At 36.3% G+C, this 25,543-nt stretch overlaps 1 protein-coding gene across 5 annotated transcripts in view; it reads right to left on the bottom strand.

Moving 5' to 3' along the window:
- Positions 1 to 25,543, bottom strand: part of RBMS3 (RNA binding motif single stranded interacting protein 3) — a 760,896-nt gene that overhangs the window by 293,223 nt on the left and 442,130 nt on the right. For all 5 annotated transcript variants that reach the window (XM_025375203.1, XM_025375206.1, XM_025375204.1 and 2 more), the window contains exon 5: positions 10,147 to 10,304. In XM_025375203.1, coding sequence (XP_025230988.1) covers positions 10,147 to 10,304 — 158 coding nt within the window. The remainder of the gene's footprint in view (positions 1 to 10,146; positions 10,305 to 25,543) is intronic.

Genomic DNA, 25,543 nt, shown 5'->3' with positions numbered 1-25,543 from the left:
AGCTTATAGCAACTGGCTAAAGTATACATTTGCAAGCAAAATCGAAACGTTTACCTTTCTCTTTAGCTGATTTCTTCAAAATATGGAAACTAATAATGAGTATTCTCATTTTATGGCAATATAGTTATTTGCATAAGTTCAATAAGAATATATTTGTTTTTTGCTAACAGGCACATTGAACACTGGTAATTTTACCAAAGCTTTTATTGGAATGGCATATTTTTAGATATCACCAGATTGCTTTGAGGAATTGTAGTTGACTTTATAAACTCAATAAAAAGCCCCTTGAAAAGAGTGGCATTATACATTTTTACATGGTTCTCTTACAAGGTTCCTGACCTTATGATAAGTAAAGAATATCACTTTCTGACAGGCCCAGAAACCTCAAGATATTCTGGGACCCCAAGAAGAGAGGATTTTACCCAATTCATACAGGTATTACAGGCACAACCAGACGACAAATCCTTGGCTTGTTTTCCTAGCCTTAGGAGGCTTTTAAAAATGTAATTTGAGATTCCTTATGAAAAAGTTCTAGCAAAGCCAACTTAAAGGAGCCTGTATGGCCATTCATTATTTTTGTTATAATTTGTACAAATAATCAGGCAAAGTATACTACAAAACTTATTTTGTAAATAAATTGATTAGACTAAGAATTATCTTTGGTTTACATGGGGAACTGGAGAGAGAAAAATTATGTTTCAGAAGAAAACTATAGCACACCTGCTATTAGATTCCAGCACTGACTATTGTTTTTGAGTTTTTATAATTTTCCTATATTTTAGACTAAATCCAGAATTATTTCCTGGCTATGACTCTCTAAAGGAAAGGGGTTTAATTTTCTTCAGGATGTTTTTAGTGGACTCACTAGTGGAACAGGTTTCTTTTTTCATTCTGGAAAACATGTTCTCTTCTTGATTGTAATCCTTATGTGCAATATGTATCTCTCATTGTTTTACTGCTTCTGAGAAAATTAAAGTCATAATATTCTAAAGACCAGGATGATTTAACAAGTGACAGCAACTATATCAATACGTTGACTGAGATTTGGCTAAAGTCTCATTTTTGCCACCCTGTGATACTATTCCAATTCAGCTTGAGGCACACTTAAAATTTCTTACTGAGATGTATTGTCTCCCCTGCCTCTTCCCCACAAACCCACCTGGGTGGGCCAGGATCATTTGGGAATGAGCCTTCCTAATGATGCAGAACTAAGGAGTCAAAATGCTTTTAGTTCATCTACTATGCTTTCTTCAAAACATCTTGATGAAATGGAGGGAAATGAGAAAACAAAAGTAGCTCAGATCAGGCTGAGCTCTGTGAGGTATGCAAAATTTATTCTACTCAGAAAGCCAAGAATATGAGACTTTCGGTCACGCCCCTCCTCACAGCATCCATGCCCAGGGTAATTTTTTAAAGGCATTTTTGTTCTTAATTAGCTGCCTCTACCATTATCTCCATGTTCTTGGAATCTGTGATACAAAGAACCATGTATAGCCAATCAATAGCTTATGTTACTTTAATGTATATTCTTAGTAAAAACTGGAAAACTGCCTCTTCTTTTTTCCTTTCAAGACCCACTTGTAACTACTGCTAATTGGACTGTATATCCAGGGCAACTTGAATCTAAGCTCCTGAGTGGCCGTCTTCAAGCTCTGAGCTCAAATAAACTCTGTACTTAATCATATTTTCTGAATCTCATTATTTAAGGCTGATACTATTACCTGTTACATCTCTTTCCCTTACTCAGTGTTTCACAATTTTGTTTCCTTTCTATTTCCCAAACGTGCCAAACTTGGCCCCACCTTAGATTTTCTACATCCTTTTCTCTTTGCCAGGATTGTTCTCTTCCCTCCCTACTCCCACTAAGAGATTTTCTTGGCTGGTTGTTTCTGATTTATATTTTAGTTTCAATGTTCCTTCTGAAAACAGAACACAATTCTCTTAACTCTTGCTTCCTATTGTCCCGTACTCTCTATTACAGGCCTATGTTTGGTGTGTTTTTGTAATACTTTCATTATCTGATGTTTGATTATTTGTTTATTACATACTTATTGTCATCTCCCTGATAGAGGCAGGAGGCAGACAAATACCTAGGCAGACAGGGAAGGGTCCCCAGTGAAACCTCACGTTCAAGCCTGAAACAGCCTGAAGGCTGAAAGACATGACTGCTGGTTCTGACTGAAAGCTGTGACCCAGAGGGAAACTTCTGCCCCTGTTTGCCTGCTCTTTCCTGATTGATTCTTTCTGAATAATGCCTTTTAACCAATCAAATGTTGCCTTTTCCAATACTACCTAGGGCTATACTACCCCTTTCTGCTGAGAGTTTTCCTTTTGCTTAATAAATTCTGCCCTTCTCACCCTTCAATGTATCCACATGCCTAATTTTTCCTGGACATGAGACAAGAACCCAAATTTAGTTGAACTAGGGAGAAAAATCCTGCATCATCCCCAATCCAGTAGAATGTTGGTCTGTAAAAGCAGATATTGTTTTTTGTGTGTGTACATCTCAGAATTACTTCATCTATAACAATTACTGGAATACTGACAAAGCCAGTATTGGATAATAGTGACCAAGCATATTTATTCAATAAACTAAAAGAAAGAATGAAATGATTACATATATATATATATATGTGTGTGTGTGTGTGTATATATGTATATATATATTTGAGCCAAATCTCAGTCAACTTATTGATATAGTTGCTGTCACTCGTTGAATCATCCTGGTCTTTAGAATATTATGACTTCAATATAATTTATAATTATAATTATATTACGTTACAATATAATTGTATTGTATTGTATTGCAAGCTAAGTTATTTCAAACCCATGTAGAACCATGTTTATAACCATAGAGATACAGAGAATAAATGTATTAGCCCAATTCATAGAAAGCTGAGAGTGTAGAAAATATACTAAATAAAAGAGGCTGAAACTTGTTGTCCAAACGATATTGGGCTATATTTCCACCTCTTACTTTTCTGTTGGCCAGAAGCAGACTAGCTGCCTCTAACGCCACCACTTTTCTGGATGCTCCAATAGTCCTTGTCATGCTTTGTGTTTACAGCAGGTACAGGTCAAAGACATCTTATGAGCCCTAAGCATACTGAGTGGCCACCATTTCTAATCTGGAGGTAACAGAGCTCCCTCAATTCCATTTTATAGAGGTACATGATTTTTCAGAACTCTCCTCCCATTTCACAGAGGGCATTATTTGGTATGTGGTCATTTTTATTTTATAATAATAAAGCAATAAAGTATATATTGTATCCCCTTCATCAGATTTTTATAAAGGCATATATACAACTAGACTAGAGTCTCAGAGATTTCAGAATAACAAATTATTTGATGCAATGTATTTATTTAGTTGGTTCACTGGTTGGTTAGGGTTTTGAAACTCAGGGCTCTGAATGTATGAAAAAGAAAGTAGAATGTTTAACACTCTCCAGCTATGATTCTGACTTTCTGATGGTAAGAGAAAGAGAAAGAGGCAAGGAGAAGAAACAAACGAAGTTAAAAGATGAGACACACAAAAGAAGAACAAAGATGAAGAAGCTGCAGGGGGTCCAGGAGTATACTCTCCAGCAGACCACATCTGATGGCAATTAGAAGAAGAATTAAAATTACCAAAAAGAATGAAACATACAACCTTTACTCTCTTCAATCTCAGAAAACACAATTGTAACCTGTTTCTGTACAAACACAGCTGTAGTTTGGAGATTACTAATCACTACGTTTACACTTTAGAGATTTTCCTTAGTTGCTTTTGATTTCCTGGTTCCATGTGTTTAAAATAATAATGGCAAAAGGATTGCCAAAACAGCAAGCGAGAAATTGTTACTGCAGTGATGGATTCAAGACAGATACAGTCAAAACAATATTCCAAACAATTCCAAACAGTTTTAAAAAAATTTGATAGACTTGATGGGCATTTTAAAGAGTCATATATTTGCCTTCAAAGAAAGTAGTTATTTAACATATTCTTAAAAATTCCCATATTTTCATATGATTATTCTGTTTCTGTGGTCTCATTATATTTCAGCAGATGGAAGAAGATAGAGAACAAGAAGTATCAGGCAGTAGGAGGTAAATAAATAACATTTTAACAATATTCAAAGTTATTAGTAGAAAACGCAAAAAAAGACCTGCTATTTATACTGATTGATATTTAATAAGCAGGCTAATATTTGTATGCCTATAACCAGCTTTTTTTAACTTAATGAAAAGAAAGAAAATCTTAAGTGATTTATTTAGAAAACTTGCACATTCAGTAGGGAGAGGTAGAACACAGGGCTGCCCATGTGTTAGAAGTTGTTCAAACAAAGCTCCATGAGAATCAAATTAAGAGTATTGAAGAAGGGCAAAAAATACTACAAAACACAAAGGTCTCTCTGTTCTGCAGTCTCTCACGCTCTTTAGCTCACCAGGGGACAGTAAACGCATTGCTTAAAGAGGTTCTATGTTCCCAGATGTTGAAGCTGGATTAATGGTGAATGCTCACCAGCCTCCCCCTGCCCCCCAACCATCGCTTCCCCACTTTGGGTCATTCTTTACTGGCCTCTCCTAACACCCTCTCAATGTGATTTTTGCTGGACAATCAGTCTCATGTTTCTGGGAGTGGGAAATGGATAACATGAACACACGGTCATGGCCCTCCAGACTCTGGCTGATTTATGCTCTGATCCTTCCCCTCCCAGGCAAGGTACTCTGTTGGCTCTGCAGTAGTGGGGCCGACCGTCGGCATTCTCACCGTAAACTTCTGTTTTTAGAGGTTTATAACTTGGCTATAAAATGCTGCCTGGAGGGGGGTGGATCTTACAAAATTGTTTTAAGTTACAAGAGAGTAAACACACACACACACACACACACAATAAAAATAAAATGTCTGTAATTTCAGACACTATCTTGTGCTTCTGGAACTTTGAAAACCCTGTAATTGTGCTGTCTGTGCGCCCTACTGGCATTCAAATCAATGCTTTGAAGTTCAGCGTTTTAAATATAAAATGAAGATACTCCTTTTACTTTGAAGAGATGGTTATCAAAGAAGATTAATGTATAGTAGCAAGAAAAATAATAATGGGGGGATTCTTTCCAGTCAAAGGAATTTTGAAATCCCTTGTACATGAATTAAGGACCACATCTGATGGTTAGAAGTCACCAATAGTAACATTCAAAATGAAGTCCACTGAAAGAATTATTCAGGTTTTCTGAATTGAGATAGTCATAAATTCAAGAGATATGTACAACAATTTACTAGACACAATTATTGACTGGGTATTCTCCAAATTAAATAAGCACATTCTTTCTTTTCTTTTCTTTTCTTTTTTTTTTTTTGTCTGAGAAGGAGTCTCGCACTATCTTGCCGGCTGGAGTGCAATGGTGTGATCTTGGCTCACTGCAACCTCCACCTCCCAGGTTCAAGCGATTCTCATGCCTCAGCCTCCCGAGTAGCTGGGATTACAGGCATGAGCCACCACACCTGGCTAATTTTTTGTATTTTTAGTAGAGATGAGGTCTCACTATGTTGGCCAGGCTGGCCTCAAACTCCTGACCTCTTGATCTGCCCACCTTGGCCTCCCGAAGTGCTGGGATTACAGGTGTGAGCCACCGCACCCAGTCAGCATGTTTTGTTTTGTTTTTGGGTTTTTTGTTTGTTTGTTTGTTTTTGAGACGGAGTCCTGCTCTGTCACCCAAGGTAGAGTGCAACGGCGCGATCTCTGCTCACTGCAAGATCCGCCTCCCGGGTTCACGCCATTCTCCTGCCTCAGCCTCCCGAGTAGCTGGGACTACAGGCACCTGCCACCACGCACGGCTAATTTTTTGTATTTTTAGTAGAGATGGGGTTTCACCGTGTTAGCTAGGATGGTCTGGATCTCCTGACCTCGTGATCCACCCGCCTCGGCCTCCCAAAGTGCTGGGATTATAGGCGTGAGCCACCGTGCCTGGCCACAGTCAGCATATTCTTTTAATAATGCCTGTGGAACTGTAAACTCCTACAGGAAGAAAAAATTTGTGAGCTAATACTAGTTGGGCTGGTGCTACCAAACATTTTTCTAATATTTCAGTACTCTATCTTACAATTGGTTTATCATTATCATCAAATGTCTTTCTGCATATGGCTATATTTTTAAAAAACCCCCAAACCTTAAAGTGATTTCATTTATTTATCGTAAGAAATTTGCTCATGTTCAATTATGTGTCAATATTCTAAGTACTGGACAGATATAAAGAAGAAGGCATGAGGAACAGGAAGGGGGATAGTTCCTTATTAGTAATTTTGAGAAAGTAAAACAATGTAAATCAGGCATCAACAGGAATCAACTCCACCTGGAAAAATCACAGACAACTTCAAAGCAGTAGTTCTCAAAGGGTGGTTCCCTTATCTGTAGTGTAAGTATCACCTGGAAACTTGTTAGAAATGCAAATAATTGAGTCTCACCCCAAACCAATTGAATCAGAAACTTCAAGAGTGGGCCCAGCAATCAGAGTTTTCACAGATCATTCAGATGGTCCTAAGAACAAGTACTAATGCCGTAAGGCAAAGCTTCTTAAGCTTTAGGGTGCTTTTAGAGTCATCTAAGGTGCTTGTTAGTACACAGATTACACATTGCTGAACACCCTCACCACCAGATTGTTAATTTGGTAGGTTGGGGGCAGGAAATTTGCATTTCTAGCAAGTTTTTAGGAAGCACTGCAGCTGCTGATTTGGGAACCACACTTTGAGAACCACTGTCCCAAGACATCTTTATGTAATACAATAATTTCTCTCACTTGCTATGTACTATTCTTGGAAGAATCAAGAAATGGTGACTGAAATCATCTCTGTTTTGTGGTTCAGAGGGAAAATTTCAGATGAGAAAAGCTGAGTGGAAAAGGGACAGGATAATATTCTTAAAAGGAGAAACATTTGTGCAAGGATTAAGTTGTGAATGATCAAATTAGTTAAGGCAAAAGCCATAATTGCTTGAGAAAATGCACAGCAAATGTTATACAGCAAAGTAGGAATTTGGGCAGATCTATTTATGGTACAGCTAACAATATTTTCTCACCCCATTAAATTAGGTTAATCATGTGGGATTCTGATCCTCAAACATTAAAGTCTAAGATACATGGAGAATGAAATACTTTTTCTGTGTCGGTTTCCTGGCTTCTTTCAAAAGAGAGTCAGACTCACACTTCATTTTTATTTCTTAGGCATAAGAAATCAGTGACTGGTCTTGAAACTATGTTTGCCTTTTCAGTCCACATACCACTTTCTGAAATTGGAAAAGACATTATTTAGAGTACAGAGACCTAAATTTCAGAATTGTAATGTGACTGCTAATTCATATTTGAAGCTCAAAGCTGTAAAAGACCAGTGAATTTAGCTATTCTGAAACTTCACAGAATGGTAATCACGAAATCCACTAGCCACATATCCAGTTATCCATCCAACAATGAAAAAGAAAACTTGACTTAAGGAAATGTACCATCCATTTGGTGAAGACAGAGATTAAACAATGAATTCATTGTAATTGTGATATATTTTATTTGAAAGAGAAATCAAAACTTTTATAGGAGCTGTAACAAGAGCTAACTTTGTCTAAAGCCAAAGATTGGAGGTCAGTGAAAAATTCTTTGAAGAAAAGATGTTTAATCCAATGCCTGAGAGATGAGTAGGCAGAAGTCAGGAGAAGAGCCATGCAAAGTATAACCAGGCAAGAAGGGCGGCTTTTGCCTGAACATGAGACAGAAAGAGTCAAAGCCAGGATGGTGTGCAGTATCAAGAATGATGCTGGAGAGGTTGGCAAGTGAAACGTTGAAGGATTGTAAGCAGGACCCTGACATGATGAGATTTGAACATTGAAGCGCTCACTGTGGCTTCTATATGCACAATGCAATGGAGGAGAGAGAGAGACTGCATTCACAACAGAGATAAAATGTAAAATTCCCATCCTTCCTCAGTTCCTAAAGAAAAATAACTGTAAGTTTTATTCTTTCATGATCTCATATACCAGCATTATAGTTTTGCCTTTTAGAATATATATTACTTGACTCTGTACTTAAGAAAAGTATGCTTCATTTTAAGCAAACTCTCATTGTATGGAAAAGATAAACGGGAGAGAAATGAATAGTTCAATCTTTGTGTTATGAACTGAATTGTGTCCCCTACAAAATTCGTATGTTGAAGTCCTAACTCCCAATGCTTCACAATGTGACTGTATTTGGAGACAGGGTCTTTAAAGGGGGAATTAAGTTAAAATGAGGCCATTAGGGTGGGCCCTAATGTAGTATGACTTGGTGCTCTTATAAGAAGAGATTAAGACACAGGAATGCACAGAAGGAAAGCCATGTGAGGACAGAGGGTGCACACAGCCATTTTCAAGCCAAGAAGAAAGGTGTCACAAGAAGCCAGCTATAAAGACACCTTGATCTCTGGCTTCTAGCCTCCAGAATTGTAAGAAAATAAATTTATGTTATATGAGCCACTGTTCTGTGACATTTTGTTATGCCAGACTTAGGAAACGAATATACTTTGTACCAACACATCCTTTGTTTAAAGAAAAAAAAAAAAAATCACTGTAGGTCTTTTTGGAAATATGTTCTCTTAATGAATTTGAAATGCATTTATTTCCCAGCAGGAGTTCAAATAAAGGAGAAACTAATTTATTGGAGAGTTTTTGGAGGGCAGGGGATGGGGGAAGAACCAAAGGAATGTGCATGGTATGTAAAGTGAAATATGGCAGCTGGTTCAGTGAACTCCCACATTGCTCAGACCTCCAATAGCCAGTTGTACACTATATAAGAATGACTACATTGGCTAAATTCAGAGATCCAACTAGTGCCATAGGCTCTGCCTTGGCCATGAAAATCAACAGGTGTCAATATCCTGAAAGCCTGAATACCTCATGCACACATTCAAGTTAGGGAGATTTTCTTCATTCTGTTTATTTCTATTCAAATCATCAAGCATGTACCTTGCCTATGTCTACTGGTTTACTATGTATACATTATAGAGAATAAGAAGAATTTTCACATGTGGTCCACAACCATAACTCCAAGGAAATAGAGTTAGAGATTAGTTAACATATACATGACAATTTTTTATCTTCTAAAGTGAGTTAATGGAAGTTAGTTTGGAATGGTTTTTCGTTTTTTTCTGGTCTCAAATTCCTGACCTCTTGATCTGCCCATTTCAGTCTCCCAAAGTGCTGGGATTACAGGCGTGAGCCATCGCTCCTGGCCTTGGAATGGTTTTTCAAGTGACAGCAGAGTTTATCCTAGATGAACAAACTTGTCTGCAATGGGCTGACTTCCACATAACACTTAACATCCATCCATTCATCCATGTTAAATCAGCTGGAGACACACATAAACCAAGCCATAGAGACAAGACTTTTATTTTTCTTCATTGTCTTTGAGCAGTTTCTTTCACTCTGTGGTTTCTTTAGCTTTGTTTTTCATGAAAGCACAGCAGGTACAACTATTTAAACTCCATTCCTGGCTGAGATCCTCTTTTGTCAACATTCCTTCAAAGTTAAAATGAAAATTACCCTTCCTTTTCTTACAATGAAAGGAATACATTTTTTTTTTCCCTGTTCTGCCTAAAATATCAAAAACACATAGCCAGGGTCTCTTAAATGCAAACGGCTTCTTGACCTCCCTTGTATTTCTGGGTTTATTGGGTCTTCTCAGTAATTCCTGTTTCTCTAAATGTTTCCTTTCTTTTATTTTCTCTTTACTGAGAAATGCTAGCACCCTTTTTTGGAAATCAATGCCAGAACATTTAGATACTTTGTTCACCACATGGGCTGTTTTGCTTTGGGGTACTGGGCATTTATTATCTCTGTCAGGTATTAGCAGCATCTGATTTTGTTGATCTACAGGCACAGAGAGGACTGGGAACTGAGTATGTATGTTACTATGACTCAAGACACATAAACACATTCTACATACATTTTAACAAGCACAATTTATTTATAATTACATTGAAATTCTTTAGCTCCAAGCAAAGACACAAAGGGATGACAGATTTGATAAGCTACTTTTATTTTTTTTTTTTTTTCTGTGCATATTCTATTGCTTTGGGCTCTAGTACTAAAAAAGGAATGGAATTTTAAAAGAACAATGAGGAAAGATCAATTACATATAAAGAAAGAATTTTACCTGGCAAAGCCAACACCTCTGCTGACTCCATTAGCGTCTCTTAGTATTCTTGTGGAAATGACATGTCCAAAGGGTTTCAGCATATTCTCAAGTTCCTGCTCATCCATAGAAATGGGGAGATTTGAGATGTATAGGTTTGTTGGGTCTTGCTCTTGTTGCTAAGGGAAGGGAAGAAACAAATGTGGTAAGTTCTGAGTATTGAGAAACATTGTACACATGGAGAAACTTTTGTTTAAACTGCAATGCAGATCATAATCTCCAAAGTGCTCTTGAAAGTTCATTCACTAGAGGCATTACTTCTTTTTACTGATGCATTGTGCAGAATGTTTATCACAGACAAAATGACCACTGAAAGCCAAGTTCTCTGTCCCTCATTCCTTAGAAAGACTAATACACTTTCTTTCTTTTTTTTTTTTTTTTTTTGAGGTGGGGTCTTGCTCTGTTGCCCAAGTTGGAGCGCAGTGGCATGATCTCGGCTCACTGCAAGCTCTGCCTCACGGGTTTATGCCATTCTCCTGCCTCAGCATCCCAAGTAGCTGGGACTACAGGTGCCCGCCACCATGCCCAGCTAATTTTTTTTGGATTTTTGGTAGAGACAGGGTTTCACCGTGTTAGCCAGGCTGGTCTCTAACTCCTGACCTCAAATGATCCACCCGCCCTGGCCTCCCAAATGCAGGGATTACAGGCGTGACCCACTACGTCCAGCCTACTAAAAAACTTTTAATGCAATTGAACTAAGGCAAATGTGTATATTCTTTTTTATTACCATTAACCACTACTTCTATGACTACCACTCTTACTACCATCACAATTAGTTACTGATACTGCATTTAGTGAGAGTTCATAATATGCTAAGCATAGTTCCAAACACTTAACATACATTACTTCATTCAATATTCTTAATAGATATAATTACCATTTTATGGATGACAAAATGGATCCCTAACTTATCCAAGTTACACAGCTCATAAGTGCCAAAGTCAGGGCGGAAATCTGGGCCTATCACCAAAGTCCATGGAATTTATTACTCTGGTCTACTGCCTTCCACTAGACCAACGAATCTCAAAGTATAGTCCCAGAAATGCAACATCAGCCTTAACCTCACCTGGGAACTTACTGGAAACACAATTTCTCAGGCCTCATCACAGAACTACTGAAGCAGAATCTGAGAGTGGGCCAAGAAATCTGTGTTTTGACAAGCCCTCCAGGTGATCCTGATGACGGCTTAAGTTTGAGAACTGCTGTCCTAGACCAAGCCTAAATATTTATATACAAATAAGATTATGATGTCTATCATCTCCTATTTCAGCAGCAATAATGCTTAAATAAGCTTTGCTTAATAGAATGGGAAACAAAACCACAATTACTAGAGTTATTTCTGTGTGTATCAATTTTCTCTATTTTATATAATGAAGTAGTAATTTAGAACTTAGTTCTATTTATGTCTCAAATAAAATAGTCAAAAATTTGACAGATTAGTCATTAATATCAAAATGTACCAGATAGTTAATTGAACTATTATATTTTAACCAAACAGAAACTTTAGTTTCAAGGATAAGCCAGAGATTAAATTAGAAAAAGAAATCCTGAAGTCTATAGAAAATGGTATTATGTAACAGTAAAATATGTTTTGTGAAAAGAGATCATATTATTAGATATTTATGGTTTTAAAAACAATAAACAAGTACAACAAACAAGAATCCAAATATTGTTTCAGGTCAAGAAATAATTTTTGTGTGCAACTAAATTTCTGTGTTTTTAATAACTAAATATTCAGATAGGTTGTGATATTTTTATTAAAACTTGGAGTGAATATGATGTATTATTAGTTTCGTTTTAAACCTAGTTTACTTTTCAAGCTTTTGAGTACTGTGGGAAATAGCAAAACTAAAACATAATCTGGAAAAGATGACTAGAGTCTTAATATTTAGGAATAGTTTACATATAGAGACTGAATCAGTGAAGTCAATCTCCCTCTCTCTTTCTCTGTCACAGACATATACATAAACACACACACGCACACACATACACACACCCCACTATCACCACCACCATCATCACTACCACCACCAATAACTGTAATGGTCCTAGAGAAAAAAACAGACATAATATTATTCTTCTTTAAATGGTTTTGATCTTGTTTTTGTTTCTGTGAGGCGATAAATTAAAAAACAAAGGGACATTTCAGATACATAATAATGAACCTTATCTACATATAACTTCCAGTTCATAGTATTTCACCATTTATCATTTAATCTTCACATTGTCGCTCCAAAAGTAGTTTGGCAAATATCATTACACTTAATGGATAATGAGGAAATGGAGACATGAAAGATTCACCATCTTGCCAAAGGACAATCTAATAATTAGTGATGGGGTTAACGTGATATTTAGTGACTAATTTTCCTATCTTCCAGCTCAGTGTATTTTCCACCAGGCCAATGTTTCTCAAGCTTCAATTATTTGAAATACCAAATGTTAGAAATTTTTGACAGTCATAGGTTGTTACTTATTTTAATTTTTTTTCTAAATAAACATACCTCTGGGGCTTAAATAAATCTATTTTAAAAAATAACTTTGTGTTGTTACCATAACTAAAAGGCCAGTATTACTTGCCGTAAATAGAAGGTTACTATAAAAACAGTGAACAAACTAATGTTTTCAAATTATAGCTAGATACTGTTTGCAGAAGGCTTTGGAGCTCCCGCTTGACTGTCTGTTGCAAAGGGAATTAATAATTAATGGAAGAGTTAGAAGCACACTAGCACCAGACTGAGTCTTTTTACTGGGAAGAATTAGAATTTAAAAAGAATCGAGAAATGAACAACTTTCTTATGATGTGATTTCTGAGTCCCACATGTCTAGAACTACTCAAGTTATACAAGAAATACATGCCCCAGAGCTTTGGAGTTCCTCATCAACCCAGAGCTTACCAATGAATGGGCCACAGCACATGACAGTCCTATGAATGGGTTGGAATTTGCTCAATATTCAATACCCCTTTGCCCTTGATCAGGTTAACAATTACAGTCTACGCCATTGTCTCAGGTACTGTATAGATCTTAGAATTTTCTCCAGGCATCAGTGCACCAGTTTATCCAAATTCAAAGTCATTTCCAAATTCCCTGAGTACTGAATGCATTGCAGCTGCTCAAAATGGTGTACCATAAATACACAGGGCTCAGTACATAAGGGATTGCCTGGTAAGCTATTTTCTGAATCCGAATTCAAACAACAAGGCCAACTCTTTAATTTGTATTCACAGAGTCAGTAGCATATTGGATAGTGTCATTCCTTAATCTGTATTCACGGAAAGAATATGACATTGGGGAGTGTTATTTAAGTAATTCTGTTCTTTGAAATGAATGCAGTATTAGTCTTGAATATATTGGTTGAAAATAGAATTTAAATTATGCATAAAATAAACTTTAAAATAGTATATACATTTATTTTTTACTTTCAGTTATATTTATATATCAGGTTTATGTAAATGGATGGTCATTTTCAAAAGGTTCATTGGCACTATGAAACAAAGAGCACTTTCCTTTCAATTTTCCAGAAAGGTTTTTCACAGGATAATTGCAATCAAAAAGATCTTTTTATAATTTTTTAACTTAAATTTTTATGGACAGAGCTCCTAAATGGATCTCAGGTGGCATCTTATCCAGTCTTATCATCTAACAGATGGAAAAAAGCAGAAACTAGTGGTGAGATTATGACTTGCCCGAGGCCACTCAGCTAGAAGAAGAGGCTAGAAATAGAGCCCAAGTCCTTTTGTACTTGAGCTGATGTTATTGCCAATTTACAACACTGACTTTGTTCTTAAAATCCAATGATTAATAAATAGCAGGTTGTGGTTCAAAAGAATATTATACAGACAAAGATAAATATATCTGAGTTCCTTGTTTTATTCACTTTTGCCTGTTCGTCCATAAGCTTGAGTTAAAGAGTGAAGGCTATGAAAAAAGAGCTCCTAGCGTTAGCTAGTATTCTACACATAGTCATTGAATGAATATTGTGCAGTGTATATTAGATGGTAAAAGTATATGACTACAATTCATACATCTATTACATTTGGCTGTCCATGTCACTATAAGTAACTCCCCCATTTTGGTCTGTTTCTACATTTTTTCATTTGTATAAGGATTTCTTGGTTTATTATTTAGTTTTGTCAAAAGCTCATTAAAAGTTAGAAAAGTATCCTCTCCATTGTTAATGGGAGCCCATATCTGTCATCTTATGCAAAAATATGTAAATAATTTATGTTCCCTGAAACGACTTCCTTTTTCTCAGGCTTTTAGTGTACGTATGCCATCAAAATCAGATTTATTGGCATTCGTTTGCTTTTGAGCAGTTTAAGACAATTTCATAACTTCAGAACATTTCAAGGTGGCTAAGCAAATGAATACTTGTAGAGGACAAGAAAACACTGCCCTATCTAGATCAAAGGTTATGTCTGGGTTTTTGAGTATGCATTATGGCTATTATAGAAACACAATTCTGAAAAAAGCTATTAGAACACAATTTTAAAACTCAAAAACAATCTAATAACATTCACATTTGATGGAATGACATTTAAATGCTCTGGAAGTAGCTACAGTACTAACACTAAATTGAGATTTTAAAGTAATTTCTTAAACTCCCTGGAGCGTGAACTATTTTTATTTCCAATATGCCATTGATCAATATATTTGTAGAATATAATACAAATAAATTAATAGGAAATAAAAGGATATGCAAAATGCAAGTCCAAATTTTTATTATTACACTCAACAGACACCAAATTACATATCGGATTAGATATTATGTTAATGTCAATTGTTATAAAAGATTTTAAATGCTTTCTCTCAATTTCTGTACACATTTCATTGTGGACAAGTAGCAAGTAACAAACTTTGAGTAGAACTGCTTTACGGGACTATATTCCTACTATATTTTTTTCATAATGGAACACCCTATGGGTCTCAGTAAGTGATTAGTTCTTGCTTACTTTATATACTATTGAATCCTTTTTAAAAAACATTTTTAATTGGCAAGTAATAATTGTACAAATGTATGTGGTGCAAAGTGATATTCTGATATATGAATACAAGTATAATGATTGAATCAGGGTAATTAGCATATTCATAACCTCGAACATTTATTATTTGTGTTGGGAACATTCAAACTCCTTTCTTCCAGATATTTAACGATATGCAATAAATTATTGTTAATTATAGTCACCCTACAGTGCCATCATACTCTAGAACTTATTTATCCTAACTAGTTGTAATTTTGTGCTTGTTTATCAAAAGACCCCCATATCCCCACTTCCTGCTACCCTTCCTAGCCTCTGGTACCACAGTTCTACTCTCTGCTTCTATGAGTTCAACTTTTTTAGCTCCTACATATGAGTGAGAATATGTGGTATTTATTTTTCTGTGTGCCTGACTTGTTTCACTTAACCTAATATCCTCCAGGCTCATCTATGTTGTCATGCATGACAGAATTTTATTCTTTTTTTATGTCTAAATAGTATTCCACTAGGTGCGTGTGTGTGTGTGTGTGTGTGTGTGTGTATACACATACTAAATTTTTAAATGGTGCTATAAAAACTGGAGAGCCACATACAGAATAATGAAACTAGACCCTTATCACTTACCATATACAAAAAAACTCAAAATCTCAAAATGGCTTAAAGACTTAAATGTAAGACCCCAAACTGTAAAACTACTAGAAGACAACATAAGGGAAAGGGTTTAGGATATTGGTCTGGACAAAGATTTTTTATGGTTAAGACTTCAAAAGCACCAGCAACAAAAGCAAAAATGGACAAATGGGACTATATTCAACTAAAAGGAAACAATCAACCTAGTAAGGAGACAACCTGCAGAATGGGCGAAAATATTTGCAAACTATTCATCTGCCAACTATTCATAATGGCCAACAGATATATGAGAAAAATACTCAACATCACTAATCATCAGGGAAATGCAAATCAAAACCATAATGATATACCATCTCACCCCTATTAGAATGCCTATTGTCAGAAAAAAACAAAAAAATAACCAATGCTGGTGAGGATGTTGAAAAAAAGACAATTCTTATACATTTTCAGCCAGAATGTAAATTTGTATAGCCATTATGGAAAACAGTATGAGGGTCCTCAGAAGACTGAAATTACTAACATGTGACCCAGCAATCCCACTACTAAGTATCCAAAGAAAAGGAAATAAGTATATCAAAAAGATATGTGCACCTCCACGTTTATTCCAAGTTCTTTTAAATCACAAAATTGTGTATAACCAATTTATAGAAATTTTTTAACTATTGGGTGAAAAAATGCTATCTCAAGATGAATTATCCTAATCAGTGGTGACAAAACATTTAGAAATACCCTGAAGAGGTACGAAACAACTCTAAAGCAAGCTTGCAACTATAGATATGTTTTAAAAACATTGAGGAGGATGTATATATAGACTAGAGATAATAATGTTACCTTATATAGAGCAGAGTTTTTAGTATTTTAAATGTTTCAGGGTCATTTTATATCATGTGGCCCTTTATCTACCTTGTAAGGTAGATAGGGAAAGAGTTATTATTCCAAAAATACAAACGAGAAAACTGGGTCCTATATCTTAAGCTAGTAAGTGAAGAAGCAATATCATAAGTGATATTGTTTGACTTGATGTAGTACTTTTTATTACACTACAACAATTCTAGAGATTGCCTATAAATATCATTATTCAGTGATTCTCACCTGTAGAAAAGAAAATTAATGTGGATGCAAAGGAGCAAGATTTTTTAATGGAACAGTCTATTTTATATGCTGCAGCAATTTAAAAATTAATAATAAAAACTAAATTTTTTTTTCTCACTTTGAAAACAGGGAATCAGAGCATTCTATGTTAACAAACTGCCCTAAAGGCATCAGATATTTTGGAATTAGTTTAACACCAATTTGAACAAAGATGTCTTCACTTTTCTGGTGATAGTTAATACACCGCTAGATGTGAACTGATGGAAACCTGACATTTTGGCCATACTTGCTTCACTATTATATATTTGTAGGATAGTTAATTTTATGTGTCAACTTGACTGAGTCACCGTGTGCCCAGATTGGTCAAACCATTTTCTGGGTGTTTCTATGGGGCTATTTTTGAATGAGTTTAACATTTAAACTGATACACTGTGTGAAACAGATTGCTCTCCTCAGTGTGGGTGGCTCTCACCCAATCAGTTGAAGACTTGAATAAAACAAAAAGCTGATCCTCCCCAGAGTTAAGAAAGACTTCCTCCCGTCTGACTGCCTTTGAGCCGGGACTTCATTTTCCTGCCTTCAGACCCTGACTGAAATATCAGCCCTTCTTGAGTCTTGAACCTGACAGCCTGGAGACTGGAACAACCGTGTGGGCTCTCCTAGGACCCCAGCTGCCAACGGAAGAGCTCAGGACTTGTCAGACTCCATAATCTCATGAGTCAAGTTCATATGATAAAGAGGGGAGGGGAGAAGATGGAGTGATGTGGGGGAGGATGTAGGGGAGAGAGGAAGGAAGGGAGAGAGGGAGAAGGAGGAGAGGGACAGATGGAGGGAGAGGGGGAGAAAAAGAGAAGGAGTGAGAGACTAAGGTAAAGGGAGGCAGGGACAGAACGGGAGATGGGGAGAGGGAGAAATGGGAGACAGAGGGAAAGATGGAGGGAAAGAGGAAGAGAGGGAGATGGACAGAAGGACAGAGAGAGACTTGTGGCGGGGAGAGAGGGGGACAGGGGATGGGGTAGTGCGGGAGAGGGAATGAGAGAGAGACACATCCTATTGGTTCTGTTTCTCTGGAGAACCGTGGCTAATACAATGTGTTCGTTTTGTCAAATCTGTATTGCTATGAAAAAATAAGGACCTACGATCAGCTCTGACCTTCCCACTAGGACTTCTGCATTCCCTGGACACAAAGCCAGTGCTCTGACTAGGCAAAGTAAGATGCCTTACCTCAAGATAGGCGCTCCAGAAGCAAACATCCAAGGTAAGGCATTAAAGACCAAAGGGAAGAGTAAAGAAGGACTGCAAAGAAGTAGGCTTTCACCCTTAAATGGTGCCTAAAAACATGCCCTCTGTCCTGTTTGCTAAGCAGTGAAGGTGCCTCTATATTTTCAATTGCCTTTTATCTCTACTAAAAGAGAAAAGGTGATTTCTCTTTTGCTAGTTCTGCATGGTGATTCAGTTAGAGGAAGGTGACTCCCATTATTTTCCTTCCAAAGCAAAAATAAGAGCAATTTCCCTAAAATAAGAAACAATTAGAACAATGTCCCCAAGAAACACTTTTTAAAAAAGAAGTATTTAATTATTTTGGTTATAAAGTAAGCACAGTGTCAGCAACTGGAGTTCATGTCCTCAAGTTCAGTTGGAGGGTTTAATTCTGGAGAACAAACTCAGCAGAGATCTGACTGTGAAACAACACCCAGTGTTGAACCACTGATCATTTAGGCTATTCTTTAAGGCTTGGGCTGGCTTTTATTTCTAGATCAATTGAGCAGCCTTGAATTGAGTTGGGCGGTGAATGATTCCATGAGGATCTTCAGCCTTTATGACTAAATTTGAGTTACCTGTGGTCCTGGAACAGGTGGCCAGATTGGATCCCTGGCTTTCCTTGACTTCTCCCTCCACATACACCTCATGAACTTGAGCTCAGTATCACCAGTTATCAGCCCTGATGTGATGGTTTCTCCTGTGAGAAAATGCTAAATTAACATTTTACAATATTGAGATCTCTCTATAGTTTTATTATAATATATTACTATATCACAAATATATAATGTTTTGTACTCATAGTCTTGATGGTCAAAAATGAGAACAGGAAACAAAACTATAGAGAACTACTCAATATTGTAAACAAATCTCACATTTTCTTAGAGTCTAATTCACTGCTCAGAAAGAGGCTCCCCAGGAATGTCTATTTTATCCATCTGCTATGAACTCTGAGATAGAAAGCTCTAACTGATTTATCGATAAAGACTATGATGCTCCAAACAACTATGGAACTGTGGAAATGGCATGAAGGCAGCCATAGTTTTACTATGATACACTACTAATTTCTTCTGAAATAATCACCACAACACATACAAATATAGAACAGATGCAAAACATTTTTGTATCTTCTGCCTAGAATATGACAGCTTAGGCTGGCTGAGTCTCACCCAGATTCACCTTCGGTAAACTCACAAAAACATACCACTGAAATGTAAAAGGTATTAGGGGCATTGAGTTCCTTTCAAGGACAACCATTCTCACAGTAGTCTATTGACATCTCTGCCCCCTGCCCAGAACACACACAAATGATGACTCTGGGAATTATGCAACAGAGCTTATGTGACAAACACTATGTCATCTATATTAAGGCTGCCAAATAAAATATAAGACATCTCATTAAATTTAATTTTTGATAAATAACAAATACTATTTTTAGTATATCATGATAATACACAAGACATATTTGTACTAAAATTATTCATTGTCATATAAGATTAACATTAATATCATTTTTTATAAACTGTTGTTAGGTAAGATATGTATCATTACCTTTACCTTTTTATGGTATGATATTATCTAGTATTTATACTGCTTACTATATGAAAAATACTACGATTTAATGTCATTTAAATTCATTATGTTTATATTCCTTAACCCTTGAGGTAGATAGCCCCATTTTACATGTGAGAAAGCTGATGTTATAAGAAACAATTGTTCTTTTTGCTTAGGATTGTCTTGGCTATGCGGGCTCTTTTTTGGTTCCATATGAACTTTAAAGTAGTTTTTTTCCAATTAGAAAATGCTCATCTTCATTAGTCATCAGAGAAATGCAAATGAAAACCACAATGAGATACCATCTCATGCCAGTTAGAATGGCGATCACTAAAAAGTCAGGAAACAACAGATGCTGGCATGGCTGTGGAGAAATAGGAACGCTTTTACACTGTCGGTGGGGGTGTAAATTAGTTCAACCATTGTGGAAGACAGTGTGGTGATTCCTCAAGGATCTAGAACTAGAACTAGAACTAGAAATAGCATTTGACCCAGCCATCCCATTACTGGGTATACATTTATAATGTATTTCTGGTTCTAGATCCTTGAGGAATCGCCACACTATCTTCCACAATGATTGAAATAATTTACACTCTCACTAACAGTGTAAAAGCATTCCTATTTCTCCACAGCCATGCCAGCATCTGTTGTTTCCTGACTTTTTAAGAATTGCCATTATAACTGGCATGAGATCGTATCTCATTGTGGTTTTGATTTGCATTTCTCTAATAACCAGTGATGATGAGCTTTTTTTCATAATTGTTGGCTGAATAAATGTCTTCTTTATATCCTTTGCCCACTTTTTTGTTGGGGCTGTTTCTTTTTTCCTTGTAAATTTAAGTTCCTTTTACATTCTGGATATTAGACCTTTGTCAGATGGTAGATTGCAAAAATTTTCTCCCATTCTGTAGTTTGCCTGTTTGCTTTGATGATAGTTTCTTTTGCTGTGCAGAAGCTCTTTAGTTTGATTAGATCCCATTTGTCAAGTCTGGCCTTTGTTGCAATTGCTTTTAGTGTTTTAGTCATGAAGTCTTTGGCCATGCCTATATCCTGAATGATATTGCCTAGGTTTTCTTCTAGGGTTTTTATGGTTCTGGGTTTTACCTTTAAGTTTTCAATCCATCTTGAGTTAATTTTTATATAAGGTGTAGCCAGTTTTCCCATTGCCATTTATTAAATAGGGGATCCTTTCCCTATTGCTTATTTTTGTCAGGTTTGTTGAAGATCAGATGGTTGTAGATGTGTGGTGTTATTTCTGAGGCCTCTATTCTGTTCCATTGGTCTATATATTTGTTTTGGTACCAGTACCATGTTGTTTTAGTTACTGTAGCCTTGTAGTATAGTTTAAAGTCAGGTATTGTGATGCCTCCAGATTCGTTCGTTTTGCTTAGGATTGTCTTGGCTATACAAGCTTTTTTCTCATTCTATATTAAATTTAAAGAAGTTTTTTTTTTCTAATTTTGCGAAGAAAGTCAATGGTAGCTTAACAGGAATAGCATTGAATCTATAAATTACTTTGGGCAGTATGGCCATTTTCACCATTTTCATTATATTGATTCTTCCTATCCATGAGCATGGAATGTTTTTCCATTTGTTTGTGTCTGCTCTTATTTCCTTGAGCAGTGGTTTGTAGTTCTCCTTGAAGAGGTCCTTCACGTCTCTTGTAAGTTGTATTCCTAGGTATTTCATTCTCCCATGCAATTGTGCATGCGAGTTTACTCATGATTTGGCTCTCTGCTTGTCTTGTTGGTGTATAAGAATGCTTGTGATTTTTGCACATGGATTTTGTATCCTGAGACTTTGCTCAAGTTGCTTCTCAGCATAAGGAGTTTTTGGGCTGAGATGATGGTGTTTTCTAAATATAAAATCACGTCATCTGCAAACAGAGACAACTTGACTTCCTCTCTTCCCATTTGAATATCCTTTATTTCTTTCTCTTGACTGATTGCCCTGGCCAGAACTTCCAATACTATGCTGAATAGGAGTGGTGAGATAGGGCATCCTTGTCTTGTGCCAGTTTTCAAAGGGAATGCTTCCAACTTATGACCATTTGGTATGATATTGGCTATGGGTTTGTCATAAATAGCTCTTATTATTTTGAGATATGTTCTATCAGTACCTAATATATTGAGAGTTTTTAGCATGAAGGGGTGTTGAATTTTATCAAAGGTCTTTACTGCATCTATTGGGATAATCATGTGATTTTTGTCATTGGTTCTGTTTATGTGATGGATTATGTTTATTGATTTGTATATGTCGAATCAGCCTTGCATCCCCGGGATGAAGCCAACTTGATCGTGGTGGATAAGCTTTCTCATGTGATGCTGGATTCAGTTTGCCAGTATTTTATTGAGGATTTTTGCATCGATGTTCATCAGGCATGTTGGCCCAAAATTTCCTTTTCTTTTTTTTTTTTTTTTTTTTTTTGTTGTGTCTCTGCCAGGTTTTGGTATCAGGATGATGCTGGCCTCATAAAGTGAGTTAGGGAGGATTCTCTCTTTTTCTATTGTTTGGAACAGTTTCTGAAACAATGGTACCAGCTCTTCTTTGTACTTCTGGTAGAATTCGGCTCTGAATCCATCTGGTCCTGGGGTTTTTTTGGTTGGTAGGGTATTAATTACTGTCTCAATTTCAGAACTTGTTATTGGTCTATTCAGGGATTTGACTTCCTCCTGGTTTAATCTTGGGATGGTGTATGTGGCCAGGAATTTATCCCTTTCTTCTAGATTTTCTAGTTTATTTGCATAGAGGTGTCTATAGTATTCTCTGGTAGTAGTTTGTATTTCTGTGGGATCAGTGGTGATATCCCTTTTATAATTTTTATTGTGTCTATTTTATTCTTCCCTCTTTTCTTCTTTACTAGTCTAGCTAGCAATCTATCTATTTTGTTAATCTTTTCAAAAAACCACCTCCTGGATTCACTGAATTTTTGAAATGTTTTTCGTGTCTCTATCTCCTTCAGTTCTGCTGTGATCTTAGCTGTTTCTTGTCTTCTGTTAGCTTTTGAATTTTTACTTGCAATTTAAAAAAAAAATTGTAAGTTAGAAAGGGATAAATCTTATGTTTAATGTGACTCAACAATGAGTTAAATAATTTTACTTAGAGTGCCTAGACTATCAATGAAAAAGTAATGCATACATCTTAGTTTTTCTTAGTTACATGTTTTCTCCCTATAGGAGTCTTGTGATTCAGTAAGTAGCTCACCTGAACAAATGGAAGTACTTGTGGTCACAACACTAATCCAACTCAAAGTCACTTGTCGATTTCCATCTCTTGACTTGGGCAAATTACTAAATGGATCATCCACTTATGTTTTCATATTTGCTCTTGATCATTCACTCACTCATTCAACAGTTCTTTCATCTTCTCGTGTACGTCACTCCCTGAGCTAAATTCTGAGGGCACAGATGTAATAGGACATGATCTCTGCCTGCCTTAGAAAGTTCAGACTAGTGGATGTTATACAACTAAATTTAAATCATAGAGTCCTATTTTTTGTTAGCTGACACATTAGGGCAGCTAAGACTTAGATATCCGTCCCCTGACTCTTATAGCCCATAACTTGAAATTCTATTTTCCTTAAAATGATGATTTGACAATCTAAATTATTTTTAAATGGTGTCTCAGCTACATGATATGCATGAAAATTAAATTTTAAAATGTAAAAGCCACTGAGAGACATTAAGCCCTAAAACAATAACAAACATCAATTTGGACTGACTATTTAACTATATATTTCCATTTGAATAAAAATGATTTTGTTCGTAATCCTCTAGAAAACTTTGAGTAGGCATGAGCTGTAAACATGTAATGACATGGTGACCCTGACACTAACTGTTATTAACACTTCTCAGCAAATTTCGTGGACTGAAAAATAGAAATAATAATACTAATAACCTCAGAGGGTTATTGTAGAAATTCAATGTTATGACATACTAAAAACTTAGCAGAGTTCCAGGAATATAAAAGCTCAGTAAATCACGATTATTTCTATAATTTTTATTACATAAGGAAATTTAGAACATTTTACGAGGATAGCTACTAACTAAATATAAGTCATGCTAATTAAAGAACAATTATCACTATTTAGAATGTGTCCCATTCTGTTCCTCGTAAGTATAAACTTACTAGATGTTTTATTAAATTATGTGGAGGTAGGCATATTAAATTGATAATGAGATCCCTAAAATGTGGCCACTGTATTAGCAAGAGAATCAAGAAATATATTACAGGATGGGAAACATAACACTGTTCCTATCATTTGCGAGCTACAAAGATTAATGATTTATTACTGGGCTCATTAATCAAAACTGTGTGGCTTTTTTTTTTAAGGAGCAATTTCACTGTTCAAGTCAATTAGCCCACCAAAGCTATTACACCGAAGAAGCTGCAGTGTTATTCAGACTTCCCTGGGAGTATTTAGAGTATAAAATAAATGCTATTATTCAGAAGATACCGAATTGCTAAGCTTCTTAAACTCATACAATTGGGAACCTGCAGTACATTAAAATGCTGAAACTCATTAAGAGTCTTTTTTTTTTCTCATCTTTCGAGTCATTGGCATTCTCAGCACTGTTAAAAACAGTAAAATCCTCCTGGCTTCCAAGGGGAGGGTGACTTCTGCTCTTTCACCTCCACCTCAATGAATCACTGAGGCAGAACTGGCGCCCAGCCTTTGAAACAGCGACAGATTCTGCTGGATTATCCTAATATTGGAACAGGACAACAATATTAGCTAAGATGTTATAGGAGAGGGGGAAAATGCAACTGGCACATAACTGATCACTTACCTTCTTAGCTCTATTTAAACTGTCTGAGCATCTGTACATACAATGTCATTAATGATTTTAACCCATATGATAAAATAACAATCTATGAGTTCCTTCTTACATAAGTGAATTACTAGACAAAAGAGAAAAAGATAAACCTGTACTTAAAGTATAATAAAAGCTAATAAATGTAGAAGGAATGTTGACATGAACAAAATCACCACATGATACCCCTGAAAGTAATAATGTCTTTAGATTAGAATGATCAGTATATCTAAAAACTAGTGAGTGAGGCTGGACATGGTGGCTCAGGCTTGTAATCCTAGCACTTTGGGAGGCCGAGGAGGGTGGATCACCTAAGGTCAGGAGTCGAGACCAGCCTGGCCAACGTGGTAAGACCCCATCTCTACTAAAAATATAAAATTTAGCCAGGCGTGGGGGCGTGCGCCTATAATCCCAGCTACTCGGGAGGATGAGGCAGGAGAATCACTTGAACCTGAGACGTGTAGGTTGCAGTGAGCCAAGATCATGCCATTGAACTTCAGCCTGGGCAACAAGAGTGAAACTCCATCTCAAAAATTAAAAAAACAACAAACGAGTGAGTAAAAGTCTGATAGGAACTAGGAAATGTACATCAATCAAATAATCTCCCTACAAGACATTTATTAATTATAAGGGGGGAGATTGTAACTTTTCCATGGAGACATTTGGCAAACATCACCGTAAACAAGTGATCAAGGTAGTATCAGCAGAATGGGATGAATGAGTACCTTGCACCTCTCGATATGATATACTGAGAAGCACAACACAGCACTATATGGCATTCCTTTCAACAAGGCATAACCTGAACCTAATCATAGAAAAACATCCCACAGATCTAAGGTACGGATGCTCTAGATAATAATTGGCTTACAATCTTCAAAAATGTCAAGATGAAGAAAGTTAGAAGAATGATTGCAGATTGAAGGACACTAAGAGACTTATGAATGTAACATTTGATCCTGGATTGAATCCTAGATCCAAAACCCTCCCCTACAAAAATTTTTTGTTTATTAAAAGGACATTCATAGAATAA

Source organism: Theropithecus gelada, chromosome 2 (genome assembly GCF_003255815.1).
Source record: "Theropithecus gelada isolate Dixy chromosome 2, Tgel_1.0, whole genome shotgun sequence".
Lineage (NCBI taxonomy): Eukaryota > Metazoa > Chordata > Mammalia > Primates > Cercopithecidae > Theropithecus > Theropithecus gelada.
This window is presented reverse-complemented; position numbering and strand designations above follow the sequence as displayed.